This window comes from Medicago truncatula, chromosome 5 (genome assembly GCF_003473485.1).
Source record: "Medicago truncatula cultivar Jemalong A17 chromosome 5, MtrunA17r5.0-ANR, whole genome shotgun sequence".
NCBI classification, from domain to species: domain Eukaryota; kingdom Viridiplantae; phylum Streptophyta; class Magnoliopsida; order Fabales; family Fabaceae; genus Medicago; species Medicago truncatula.
In genome coordinates, this window is record NC_053046.1 from 8,358,368 (window position 1) to 8,372,276 (window position 13,909).

At 32.5% G+C, this 13,909-nt stretch overlaps 2 protein-coding genes and 1 long non-coding RNA gene across 12 annotated transcripts; all 3 read left to right on the forward strand.

Moving 5' to 3' along the window:
* The first annotated feature begins 679 nt into the window (after positions 1-679).
* On the forward strand, positions 680-2,935 carry LOC11430266 (F-box/LRR-repeat protein At1g06630). Its single transcript, XM_003612076.4, has 2 exons — positions 680-1,167; positions 2,470-2,935. The coding sequence occupies exons 1-2, from the start codon at positions 680-682 to the stop codon at positions 2,933-2,935; spliced, it is 954 nt and encodes a 317-aa protein (XP_003612124.4).
* Positions 2,936-3,093: 158 nt separating this feature from the next.
* Positions 3,094-4,752, forward strand: LOC112421716 (uncharacterized). The gene is made up of 3 exons (XR_005646497.1): positions 3,094-3,242; positions 3,394-3,682; positions 4,498-4,752. It is a non-coding gene; the product is annotated as an uncharacterized lncRNA (long non-coding RNA).
* A 1,669-nt stretch (positions 4,753-6,421) lies between these two features.
* LOC11424812 (uncharacterized) lies at positions 6,422-11,237 on the forward strand. 10 transcript variants are annotated; one of them, XM_024783728.2, is made up of 9 exons: positions 6,422-6,776; positions 6,890-6,959; positions 7,311-7,439; positions 7,670-7,760; positions 9,174-9,332; positions 10,221-10,360; positions 10,485-10,554; positions 10,681-10,763; positions 10,883-11,237. In XM_024783728.2, exons 5-9 carry the CDS (start codon positions 9,201-9,203, stop codon positions 10,917-10,919), a joined length of 462 nt encoding a protein of 153 aa, XP_024639496.1. In that variant the 5' UTR covers positions 6,422-6,776; positions 6,890-6,959; positions 7,311-7,439; positions 7,670-7,760; positions 9,174-9,200; the 3' UTR covers positions 10,920-11,237. The 10 variants fall into 10 exon arrangements, with proteins under 10 accessions (XP_024639496.1, XP_024639492.1, XP_024639490.1 ...); XM_024783724.2 differs by having other exon boundaries at positions 7,670-7,725; XM_024783722.2 differs by having other exon boundaries at positions 7,675-7,827.
* Positions 11,238-13,909: the final 2,672 nt, after the last annotated feature.

Here is a 13,909-nt window from a genome sequence, read left to right on the forward strand (position 1 = left end):
GTTTTGGGATGTCAATTGAACTGATTTCGAATGGGTATGTGCAAAAAATATCCATGTCGGATAGAGTAAAAATCACATTATTTTACATAATGTGAACCCTCCTAAGGATAATATACATAAGGTTAAAGAGAGAACTTTGACTCTCTCTTTAACTTTATGTCTATTATTAAGAGAGTAAAAACCAAATTTTGAGTAAATTTTTTGCGCATGAACTTTTTATAATGTTTTAAACAAGTCTTTAAAAAATCATTCAAAATTCTTAAAATTTAAACATAATTAAACAAATTTTAATTTAACCGGAACTAAAACTAGGCGATAAACTTTTTTATATTGACTATATTTACCTAGACCAAAGATTTATTCAACCAAAAAGTAATGTAATAAATATGATAAATTAGTTTGCTAAAAAAATGATAAATTATTGATGTAATAGAAGATTATTTAAAAAAAAAAAAAGGGCACGAAAAACTAGTAAGAAATGGAAAAAAGAAGGTATAGACATAGAAAGGTAAGGGCTACTCACTCTGCTCTTGAAGAAGCTTCTTGAAGAAGCTTAGTAGCTTGTTTTCCCTCTTTCTCTTGTTAAGGGAGATACCGTCTGTGAGAGAAACTTAACTCACTAGCTTGCCTGAAAACCGGCAACGACCAAAACAGATCCAAAACTAAGCAAGCAGAAACAATGGTGGTATCATCCAAACGAAGAAAACTGGTAACGGGTGAAGAAGAAAACGAAGACAGAATCAGCTACTTACCCGACGGTGTTTTGAACCATATCCTTTCATTCCTCCCTACAAAAACCTCAGTTTCCACCGCTCGACTTTCTAGCCGGTGGCGCCACCTCTGGCAGCATCTCTCCGTTCTTCACTTCTCCGATGACTCCCATGAGTATGTCGACCAACCAGCGGAGCGTTTCAAGAGTTTCGCTCTTCTAGTTAACGGTGTCCTGGCTCTCCTACGTAATCCCCGTGCCATTCAGAAGATGAGTCTCAGCTGTGTTCATTCCTTCACGGACGATAAGTTTCGTGAATATTCCGTAGAGACTTGGGTTCGTGCTGCCATTGGACCCCACCTTCATGAACTCGAGCTTACTCTCTTTTGCGACGAAGATGCTCCCGACTTCAAGCTACCGCAAGCCCTCTTCTCATGCCCTAATCTAGTTTCACTCAGGCATGCATGCACTCACGCACTTTCATTTTTATACACTACATTTTGGTTTTAAAACATTTTTCTTTGCTTTTTGTAGTTGTAATGTTGTGTCCTTCAATATTTGTTTGGAATGAAGAACCAGACACAAATACGACATCTACACCAATGATAATTTGAGGAAACAAATTAATTAAATGTGATATGTGTGAGTGTTGTGTATTGGACTTCAGACACACCTTTAATCAGAGGTATAGGTGTTACGGTGGTAGTAAAAAAAATCTAGATTTGAATTGTTAAATCTTACGATTTTGCGCTTATACTTTCCCTCAACAATTATGAGCATAAGCAAAATCTTATTTTGGTGGACACTTATATAATCTATGGATCTTCGAAACGAACGATTTTACGATCTTGGTCGTGGTGGTGGAACTAGAGAAAACAATTTTGGTTTTGGTTTTATTAAGACTTATGAGTTTGAATTGCATTAGTGTTATGCAACTATGTTGTAATGTGAGCTATGCTTATGATTTTAAATTGGCTTAATTGCACTTTTGGACCCCTATCTTTTCAAAAGTTGCGGTTATGGACCCCTAACTAATTTAAATACAAAACAGCCCCCTATGTTTTGATTCTTTGGCAGTTTTGGACCCCCAAGGCAAAATAAAAATAAAAAATTTGACACGTGGCACCTCACTTAGGGTGCCACGTCAGCGTTGACCGAGTCAACATTGGACTGGGGGTTCAAAACTGCCAAAGAATCAAAACATAGGGGGTTGTTTTGTATTTAAATTAGTTTGGGGTCCATAAGCGCAACTTTTGAAAAGATAGGGGTCCAAAAGTGGAATTAAGCCTTTTAAATTTACACAAGTATTTCAAGTGTGATTTAAGATGTTTTTGTCTTACTTATGCTATTTTACATGCATACATATGATTTTTTTTTTTTTTGAAGAAGCATAGATATGAACTTATATGCACATATATAATATATTTGACATTTATGAGTTTTGTATAATCGTACATTTACGATTTTACTTCCCCCTACTGATCTTGCATAAAATCTAGACCTTGACTACCTTGGTTACGGCGGTTGGAATTTGTCATTTTAATAGCTAGAACATTTGATTTTATATTAGACCATTTCAATATGGCTACATAAGGATAAGGATTGAAATGAATACTCCACACACATTATAGACCGTTTTAAACATGAACAAATTTTAGGAGACTAAAACAAAACAAGAAAGTCCAAAAGTAAAAACTAGTATATTTGATTTGTTTGGTTTCTGAATTGTGATATATAACATTTTCTTGTTTGTTCGTCAGTCTCTCTGGTGCAGTTCATGTAAGCATCCAACACTCCACGGCTGTTAGTTTGCCATCACTAAAGATGTTGATGATCGACATTGGTTATGTTGAAGTATCTTCTGTGAATGCACTTCTTGATGGCTGCTCAAGTATAGAAATTCTGGATCTTGGCTTTTCAGCCCAAAGCTTGGATAAAGTTTGTGTCCCGCCTTCCTTGAAAAGGTTGAAAATCACCATTGAGAATGATGTTGGAGCTTACTTGGAAGTAAATGCGCCGGATCTTCAATACCTTAACATTACCCAAATCACATTCGGCGAAGGTTTCAGCTTGTACAGCTTGCCCAACGTGGTGGAAGCGTATCTTGATGTCTTTCCCACGTCGCTTGGTTCCATCGTACCTTTGCACAACCTCTTTGGCGCTCTCTCTGGGGCAAAACATCTCATGTTGAGTCGTTCAACAACCAAGGTTAAGGTTTTTCTTTAGTCATTTTACGTTTACCTCTTCATTTATAGAGTTAGTACCTAACCAATAATAAATCATTAAGTAACTATATTTCTTATAATCGTGATATATTTATATTTGTAGATAGATAGATATAGTTTTGTACTAATTACTACTTGATATCGTGTACAAACAGTGGCTGCTAGGTGAACCCCATGAGATGCTTTTTCAAGAATTTCAATATTTGATTCGCCTTGAGCTCGTTCTTTCCTGGTTTAACTCAAATTCTCTTCTCCACTTGATTCAGAAATGTCCCTTGCTCCAACCTCTCATAATTCAGAATGACAAGGTTTCATTTAATCCAAGCTTAATTTGGTCTATTAAACTTTGTTGCTAAATCAGAAGTTGCATCTTATTGAACACTACGCTACTGAATATACGACATGATTAATTCATTATTAAGAATATTGCATCTTATTCATGCCCTTTGTTGCTTACAGGAACGGTCGCCAATTTTAGCATGGTCTCCACAGCCAAGTATTCCTAATTGTCTTGTATCCCACCTGAGCTTTATTGAATTTAAAGGATTTCGAGGATTTCCAGATGAGGTTTCATTTGTTGAGTATGTTTTGCAAAATGGACATGTTTTAAAGACGTTGATTATTGCTGATATTTCCTTGGACCTAAAAAAGAAGTATCTCATTCTCAAGTTAGTATCTGATGTGCCAAGGGCCTCTGCAATGTGCCAACTGAAATTTGATTGAACTGTATCTCCTTACTATATATAAGGTTTGAACTCTCTCCCTCAATCCATTCTCTCTGTCTTACTACTTCATCAAATTCAAGATGGCTAACATTGGGTTTAATCTGTAGTAATTAGGGACTGAACTGAATCTTGTTTTTAGCTGCATGCCACCACATTTCAATTATATTGTAGTGGAATTACATAATATATACCATGCCCTCAAAGTTTCTAAATTTTCTTTGATGTAGTTATTTTCATGCTTACCAAGAGGTGTTAATCGATGAGAAATCTCAATCACAAGAGCAGAGAAGCAAAAAAACATAACTGAAATTCCTCTTGATTATTATTGAAATATAAGTAGCAATCTGCTAGTTACATTTGAGAACCTCTTCGATTTATAGAGAGTGAATTGGTGAGGTATCAATTCTATCGAAAAGTGAGGCCGGAAGACAGAGGGTGTGTCTGATATGATTGGCCTCGGAGTGGCATGCCTCCAAAACGACAGGAGACGGCACATCCACCACCATTGGAGGTGGAGGCAACAACAGTATCCACTGCGTTTCTATTAAAAAGACAACATGGTTAAGCTAGGCCATTTGGAAACGTTCCATTTATGAGTCGTTCGTGAGATTTGTATGACACCTATGTCGTGCACATTAGCATTTCTCTGTTGCAAATTAACTTGGAGATTTTCTATTGTGTGATATTATTGTTATTGCAACTAAAGCTTTGTTTATTTGGGACATCAGTGTTCACTTTTATGGATCATCATCACCTAAACTGATTTGTCCATGAAGCATCTGTCTTTCTATTATAAACTGATTTGTATTAATGTAAGTTACATCTGTTCGAGTTTCAGAGAAAACTTTCCCTCTTGAAGTACTCAGATCAAGTTTTCTCTGATGATTTGGCTTTACTACAAAGAGGATATGGGAGCAAAACGTATAATATGTATTTTGCATTTCATCAGGTTCAAAACTCTCTTGTATTTTGACAACTACTATTTATTTCCATATTTTTGTATATTAATATCAGGACATGGTAAACAAGGAAAAGTTCTTGAAATTGTGTCTTGTTCTTTTGTGTAGAACAAGAAAAGTCATCTAAGTATTTGTCTAATTTTCACCAGTTTAAATATGTCTTTAGTCCTTGCACTTTCATCAGATTTTGGCATTGGTCCCTACATTTTTTTTTTTGGAATTGGTCCCTGCACTTTGTAAAAATATTGGTATTGGTCCCTCTGTTAACTTTCTGTTAAAAAAAAACACAACTATTGGTATTGGTCCTGCACTTTGTAAAAATATTGGAATTGGTCCTTGCACTTTGTAAAAATATTGATATTGGTGTCACGTGGCGTGAAATGATTGGGCCACGTGGCACTCCGTTGGTTTTGTGTTTTTTTTTTTTTAACAGAGGGACCAATACCAATATTTTTACAAAGTGCAGGGACCAATGCCAAACAAAAAAAAGTGCAGGAACCAATGCCAAAATCTGATGAAAGTGCAGGGACCAATGACACATTTAAACCATTTTCACCTTAAAATATAGATTTTTCAATCACTTGCTTATAGTGCCAAAATCTCAGTATATGTAGCCAAGCTAAGCAATTTCAACTTTGTTTAGATAACTTAGGTATGTGGTGTAGCAAATATTCAGATATCCATATGGATAGGAATATGATAAAGCTTACTCAGATATATGTATATTGTACAATATGACCATTTCTAAGATCTAAAACCTGTATGCATAATATGTCGAAATTTGGCTTCACATGTGCTTAATATTCAACTATTGACTTCAAATTTTAGACAGGTTTTGGTTGTACATTTCATATCATCTTATGCACAAATACAATCTCTCTTTCTATGACAAACAAATGTTGGTTGGTATAGCTATATGCTTAGAACTTTGCATTCCTTGGAAGGTCACTGTTTAGGAGGCAAATGTTTATCAAGGATTTCAACTAAGACCAAAGTTATCAAAATTTGTAATTTTATAAACTTCATTAGTTCAAAGCTATATAAGGTTGATGCAAACCAATGATTCCTTGGTCACATATAGATTCAACTATTGAGTAATTCTTCCTTGGTCACATACAAATAAAAAATATTTGGGCAACACACATAGATTAGAAAAAGTAAAAGATAAAATGAAAAAAATAATAAAAAATGATGCGACTTATTTATTTATTTTTTATTTTATTTTTTTCCATTTATGAATGCTTGCCTAAATATTTTTGATATGTGTTTGTGACCAAAAATGACTTGCTCTCAATTGTTTATAGAATCTAGCTTACATTCTCAAATTTGTACCTTTGAACTCACATAACCTCCATCCTAATGTAAACAGATGTAGTTCAATAAATTTTTCATGTGCAAACAGTTTATTCCTAATAGGAATTTTCTTTTTACCAATGTAATTTTTTTATACGGTTTTATTATTTAGGTGTATATGTCTCTGAGGATATTTTTATCTTTCATGCCTCTCGCCATTATTCTTATCTCAAATGAGGTTTGATAGTATTGTTCCTTTATTTGGTAATCAGTGATATTTCTATGCAATAATTTTTATTTTCAGGAAAAAAAATTCTTTTGTTGATGGAGTTTTAATATTGAAAAATTAACAAACAATTTTTAGGTTAAAAGTGACTTCTACTTTACTATATAGGACAATCTTTGTCCCTTTTATTGACCATTTTACCCTTATTAGGGGTATTTCAGTAAATTGGTAATTGGAGAATGTTATATTATATATACAGAAATTTTTCCCCTTCTCTCTCTAAACCTCATAATTTTTTTCCCTTCTCTTTCTAAAAACCCATCGTCCCCCCCCCCCTCTCACTATTCACCATCTTCTCCAAATGTTTCTCCCTTTTCACTCAAAATTACCAACATGCAAGGCTACAGTCATGACTTAATTGTTATCTCATACTTCCAGCAAGCTCCATTTTCCTCATTTGTTCCCTCTAGGGCGCAGCTTTTCTCTATTCTGCTCTTGGGGTTTATTTCAGAAATTGGATCTAGAATCTCATGCATGTGGTTTCTGGTGTTGATTTTGGAACTGTTTGTGTGTTGTGTTGGTGACCAGAACCAATTAATTGGAGGATGGTACAAAGTAGAGGTTTGACTGTTAAGGGAGGTAAGGGATTAGGAAAGGTACTTGCTTATTCATTTTCTTCTTCCATTTTCTTGATTATCAATGGTGACTTTTTTACTTTTTTTGGATTTGGGTTGTTGTTTGGTTTTGTCCAGGAAAATTGATGTAGGGATTTCGTCCAATTCAACTTCTGATGAATTGATTGGTGAAAATATAGAATGTCAGGTATGTGGCCTTTTTAATTAATTTTTCTGAAGTTTAAATTTTATATCTGGTTTGGAATTATTTATTGAATTTGATGATGAGTTTCCTCTATTTTGGTGATTGATGAATTTTTATTTTTCTGTGAAAAAAAAATGATTTTGAAGTGTCTGTTTGATTATTTGTGGAAATTTTTTTATGCGGGTCAGAATTATTTGTTGAATTGAATAATGGGTTTCTTCTGTTTTAGTGATTGGTGATTTTTTTTTGTTATGAAAAATTCAGTTGTTTTGATGATTTTGGTGTTTTTATGAAAATTTTAGTTGATTGATGATTTTGATTTTTGATTTTTGATTTTTTTGTTGAAAACTTCAGTTGATTGACCCTGCTGATAGGACAGTAGATAGAGACTTATCACTCATTCAAGAATTGGGTTTGAAGTTTGTGTATGCTATAAATACACATGTACATGCTGATCATGTTACTGGAACTGGCCTCATCAAGGTATTAGTATGCACCTGATGGTAAATTGTGAAATGAAGTTGTCGTGATAGGTGCTTTTGTATATACAAAAACAGCTTCACAGAAATTGCGAAAAATCTTAATTTTATCAAAATACATACCTTGATGATTACATTGGTCGTTAAGTTGTCATAATAGGTGTTAAAAATAGCTTATATTGTGAAAAAACTTAAATTGTGTATGCTATAAGCTATTTTGATGACATTGGCTAGGATAGGTCCTTCAATTTCTACAGAAGAATGTTGATGAAGCTTTGGGTATGTATGAGGTACTAATCAATGAAGATTCAACATTGAAGATGATGTATGTATGAATAAGGATGAAAATTTCTGGAAAATGGCTTTTGAATTAGATGGAAAATGGCATCTCTGTATGTATTTTTGCTTATAACTGAGTTTAGAGGGAGTAGTTAGGAAATAATATGCATGATCGTATGATGTGTGATATAAGGTGTGGATACATATTGGCTGTTCATGAAGAGTTTAGAATGAGAATTTTAAGTCTTTTTTATACGCAACATGCCTAAAAAGTTCATCAAATTAGTATGCCAAATTAGTGTTTTATTTTATATACCATGCAAAATATATTATATAAGTTTTATTCATGGCCCCCCATTTCTGCCGCCATTGCACACACATATTTATCGGGAACATATGCATAGGCACTATCATTGGATAAGCATGAAAGTGTGGAGAAGTATATGATTCCATTCCATTGTTGAGTTCAAAAGTAGATGTATAATTGTATTCCCATATGTGCAAAGAGTGCATGTACTTGAACGTGACACTCTTTGCTTATCTTGGTTACAACTATTTTATGAGTTATTGGGGAGATTTATCTGCATGTTGTATTCAATTTGAGAAAGATTTAAAGCATTAGGCTCTTTGATCCAATCCAATTATGTGGTCACAATAATAACATGAAGGTCTCTATCAAAATACGTATTTATGCCGGTTAATTTGCCATCTTATGGTTATAGTTGGAATCTCAATCTGAACCTTTACCATCAGATTAATTGGTGTCCTTATATATCAAGTCATTCATGATCTTACTTTGGTTAAGAGTTCCTAAACGTTTGGGAAATACACTAAAGAGCATTTGGTTCTTTTCTCTATATAGTCATAGTCACAGTGACTCATTGAGAACAAAACAGTACTCTCCTTTAACTTTCAAAATATGCTGCGCTTTGAAGCTTTTTGCTAAAAATGGAACATTCTTTGTATAGAACCAATTGTTGATATAATCATGTTCAGTTTCTGTCATTATTGAGTGAAATTTTCGATTTTGGCAGAAATGAAAGTCAGTTTTGAATTACCTTTGATTATCAGAGGTGGTTCTTGCAGTGTAAGCACTAACTCTTCGTACGGCAATCACAAATAGTTTATTTTCTTTGAATAAATTTTTCAGTATGTCACTGCACCATATGGTAATGTTTTATTTGTCTATAATTGATTGATGTTTGAAGCATACACTTCAATCCAACTTTTAAACCTTTACCTACTGATGAAAACTAAACGTAGAACACACATTATAATGAAAGTGGTTTGGTTTTCTATGTGGAACTAGAAATGTAAAGTTTTATTAATGGAAAGACTAAGGTGGTATTTTGTTTTCATTATGACATTATAATATAACATACAAATCTTGGGTACTTGGTGCATAGATACACCAACCATTAAGTTGGCAATGTTCTCCAACTCTCTTCCACAACTGCAGGTCTCTGTAGAATATGGGTTATATGAAATGATGAGCTGGAGGGCAATTAGGCTTGAGGTGGCTCCTAAAAATGAAAATTGGGGTTTCAATATATCAGAGCGTGAGGCCATGCTTTCTGCAGGGACAGTGGATAAAAATGTAGAAAGGGTCTATAAAGAGGTATAATGGATTCTTTTTCATTTTCAATTGCAAAATATTTTTGGCACTTGACAATTATATAATATGATCATTACTTTTTGTGTTTGTGGTTCTGTTTTTTATTTGAGACCCATTTTAACTGATGTGAAAAAAAAATTGTCAGGAATTTATTTGAGACACAATAAGAATGTTCAAATAAGATGAGGATGTTACTTTCTGACAGTATTGTATGAGCCCAAACTCTAGAAAAGGATAGGTCAAATAAGATGAGGAGTTACTTTCACAATCCTTAAGATTCATAATATTCTCTATGTTTTAGCTTCAATTTTTTTCTATTTCATTTATTTATAATATGGCTTCTTCCAAGAAATCTGAATTGGAGCTCTTTCAATCTAGCTATGAACCTATTGTTTCCGTTATTGAGACCACCAGAATGATCACATTAAGGATTTCAGAAAAGGTGATTATATCATGCTTGCAAAAATAGGATATTAATTTAAATCATGCACACTTTAACTTTCCGTGAAAGAAAAGATAATCAAGCTTGATTCCTTAAATTATAAATACTCTTGGAGGAAATTCCAGTGCAAATAGCAGAGAATCATGTGCTTAAATTTTTACATGGAAACTCATACATGAATGCATATAAAATTTGTAGTCAAACAAACTGTTATATGAACAGGTTAATTGGTTTTCTTTTTGTTTTTTTATTTTTATTTCATTAAGTTATCAATCTGCCATCACAATGATTGTGCTATCTATTTTGAATACAGCTATGTTTCACAAAATTGTTTGCTTCTTGTCTGTTTTTCATATCCATTTGTTAAGTATGCAGTGGATTAGCAAGTGTTAAACATAAACCGGCACTAAGCACTGAAACTAACATGTGATATGACTCACTGTCATTAGGAAAAGAAAAGGATGGATGTCAACTGCTTGCAGAATCACTCGATACAGAGTGCTTATCATGTTGCACAAAGGTTTTTATGCCTGAAATATTCCAATCAAGTCGGGAATACGATTCGGCCAGCTTTGATGAATCTTAAGGAGTACTGCATCAAGCAAAAGCTTTAAAAATGGCCTAAAGGACAATCTTTTCTTTGGGCTGATTCTTTTCAGCATATGCAACTGTCATTACTCATCAAATTGTTTAATTTTGTGAACAAATTGCAGGTGTTGCTGTTTGAAATTTATAAGCCTGAAATTTATTGTGGTGGTCTTTGAGAGGACAGATACAAAAGATGTAAGCCTGATTTTTGTTTAGTTAGTTTGAAATCAAAATCTGTGTCTTAGTATTGAGTTCGATTCTTAATGATAAAAAAAAAGTCAATTTTAGTCCTCTGAATTGATCATAAAACATGTTTTGCAGGAAAGTATGTACCAGAGCTTGCTGAACTTATCATTGATAGAAACAATAACCCTTCCCTTCATATTGATCTCAAGGGCATTTTGGTATGTTCCTACATGATTTAAAATCTAGCTTTAAGTTCTAGATAAATATCAAAGTATAAAGAATCTTAATTTAAAATAAATATGAAAGAGAAAAAATAATGCTTTTATTTTTTGGGCAGCTGGGAAACCCTGAAACTTATGCTGAAGATTAGTTAGGAATGGTTGATTATGCTTGGAGTCATGCAGTGATATATGATGAAACCTATAAAACAATCCGAAGAAGCTGTGACTTTAACAGTAGTGATTCATGGAAAAATGAAGAATGTACTAACGGTGTGGATGAAGTGCTCAAACAGTACAATGAAATTGATATCTACAGCCTGTATACCTCTGTCTGCTTTGCTACCTTCATTTTCAAACTAATGTTTGTACCACTTTTAATTGTACAAAAGGTAGAAAAAAAAGGTCAAGAAAACAAAAGAGCTATCATTTTACTACATAGAACTGACACTTATTAGTTGTTGATTTTTGCAGCTTTATTCCTGATTAATTTTTTAGGAATTTTATTGTTTTACTATATTGAAAAATTAATCATGAAGACTTTTTTAAGAGTTATATTATATTAATTTCTTCAAAAAAAAAAAAGGGTTATATTTTATTAGTGTGAATTATGTTTGGTATGCTGTTGTAAGAATTAGAACTATAAAGATATGGTGATCAAAATAAGACATGCTCTTTTTGTACAACAAAGTTTTATAATGCTTTGTCAAATCTTTTAGTCCCTACAAAATAAAATCATATTTTTTAGTTCCTGTGATATTTTCCTTAAGCATTTTAGGGATCAAAATTGTTGATGGAAATTTTTGACAATGACTAAAAGTGCTCATGGAAAATTTTTTAGGACTAAAAATGCTGATAAAATTTTCTAATATATAGATAGGAATTGTGCAGTTTGCTTGCTTTTCTCATTTATGAAGTTTGCATTTTCCGTAAACTTGATCATCCGTATGCAATATAGTAACATGAAAGAGACTTCTTTTACAAATAGCATAGATGGGAAGAGATCAAATGCAGCCATATATGTGTGTTCCATATCTCATACTTGATAATCGTGTACAGTTATGCAAGTTAAATTTTAATATCAGAATGAAACAAAATTGTATACCGCATCTTCAAATACTATTTAAAAGGAAAGAAGTCTTTGTAGCAATATTTTATAAGCGGTGGCTGATTTTGCTTATTTTTCCTTTGGAACAATTTTTTTTACAAGATACGTTATTCAACCCGTACGAAGCACGGGTTTATAACTAGTTATTATACAAAAATGGTGTAAACTCGGTAGTAAAAGCTTGACTTAGTAACGTTGAGGGATGGTTCAAATCACATCTAGAACATTTGTAAAATAGATATTATTGCCACCTTTTTTTTCGAACAAGGATATTATTGCCACCTTTACTATTAAATGGTTTCCCTTTTCCCATTTTCTTCTTCTAAGAAACATAGAAAAATACAAATTATCAAGCAACTTTAACTTTGTATATTACTAAAGCTCTTTTCATTTTTATTTTGGTATGTATAGGAAGTAGCAAGCATAAATTTAATTAAATAAAAATAATGAAATCATTCTTGTAATTTTTTTTTTTAAATAAAGAAATCATGGTGTAAAGTGATAGATATAATGGCAGTCCTCGTGAGTTTAACTCAGTTGGCATGGACAATGCATAATATATGCAAAGTCTAGGGTTCGAATCTCGGCCACCACAAAAAAAAATATAGATATAGTATCAAATTAGTTTATGTTTATCCAAAAGAACTTGCATTGTATGAGATGACACTGACTCTCTTTCAGTTTTATCAGAGGGTCCTGTGTTCGAATGTCTTGCAAATGCATCAATATTAAGGTTTATCACGAAATAATAATATAAAAAAGAGATTTAATATTGATGCATTTGATCTTCCTCAAGAGTAAGTGATAAATAAACCAAATTAAAGGTTTTTCACGAAATAATAATATATAAAAGATGTTTAAATTTAAAATAGTTGGATTTCAAGGGAAGAAAATCTATGGAAAAGAAAAAGTTGATTAATGTAATCCGCAACCTCAATTGCAACAAGAAAGCCAGTTGGAGTCTTGAGAAAGTAATTCCTGGAGGGAGACCACGCAAACGTCAATTATACCACAGAGAAACATGCATTGAATTTACACAACAAATGAAGCCTAATATCATTATCAATCTTAATCGGTGTATATAATAATTTGACAGTTTCTTCTTCCAACAGCAAAAATGCATGTCGGCTGTTTTTTTGTTTCCTTCCAACTCTAGCAGCTTACATTTTATTTGAATTAATTTAATTATACGCGATTCGTGATAATTTTAAGATTTCCTCTTACAATACTTTTGAAATTTATACTTTGAAATTTTTCAGTAATTTTAAAATATCCAAGCATAAGGTGTTGAAAAGTGAAAGAAATGCTGATAGTCGATGAATTGGCTCCTTATACAGTACCTAAAGACTTTGATGAAGGAATATATCAAAGCATTAGAAAGGTACTTCTTTCCGTCATAAATTCTTGTTGCAGTTTGATGATATGTACTATTCACATAAATCACATAACTTTGATTTGTATCAAAGATGTTTAATTTATTTTAATGAATATTTTCAAACATATAAACTTTTTATAATTTTTTATTGTATTAGAAAATAATAATCGTTAAAGTTGTACATTGACGGCGTGTGTGAACTGATCAAGTGTGACATTTTTTGAAATAGGAGTAAATGATTATCAAAATTTGACTTTATTTTTTACCAATGGTTAACTTTTAGAAATCATTTGAGAATCAATATAAACCATGTACTAAATTCATATATAGTGATCATATATTACTTCAATCATAATTACTTTTAAATTCCTGCATATAAATTGTTGGTGATGTAATTTTTTTACACTGGCAGGATATGAAAATTAAACTCAAACTATTATAACTAAATATGTCTATAAAACATATTATAGCCATGAACCAACCGGGGTTAAGTCTAACATAAAGAGGAGCACTCTCACAACCTAGCAACCATGTTCATGTTCCGGAAAAGTATTCACATTTAGTGTATGACCCATCATCTCAAATAAGATGATCTACGTAAAACACTGAAGAAAGAAACATATTATAGCCGTGCAAGTCTTCATCATGGTTGTTAAATCATGC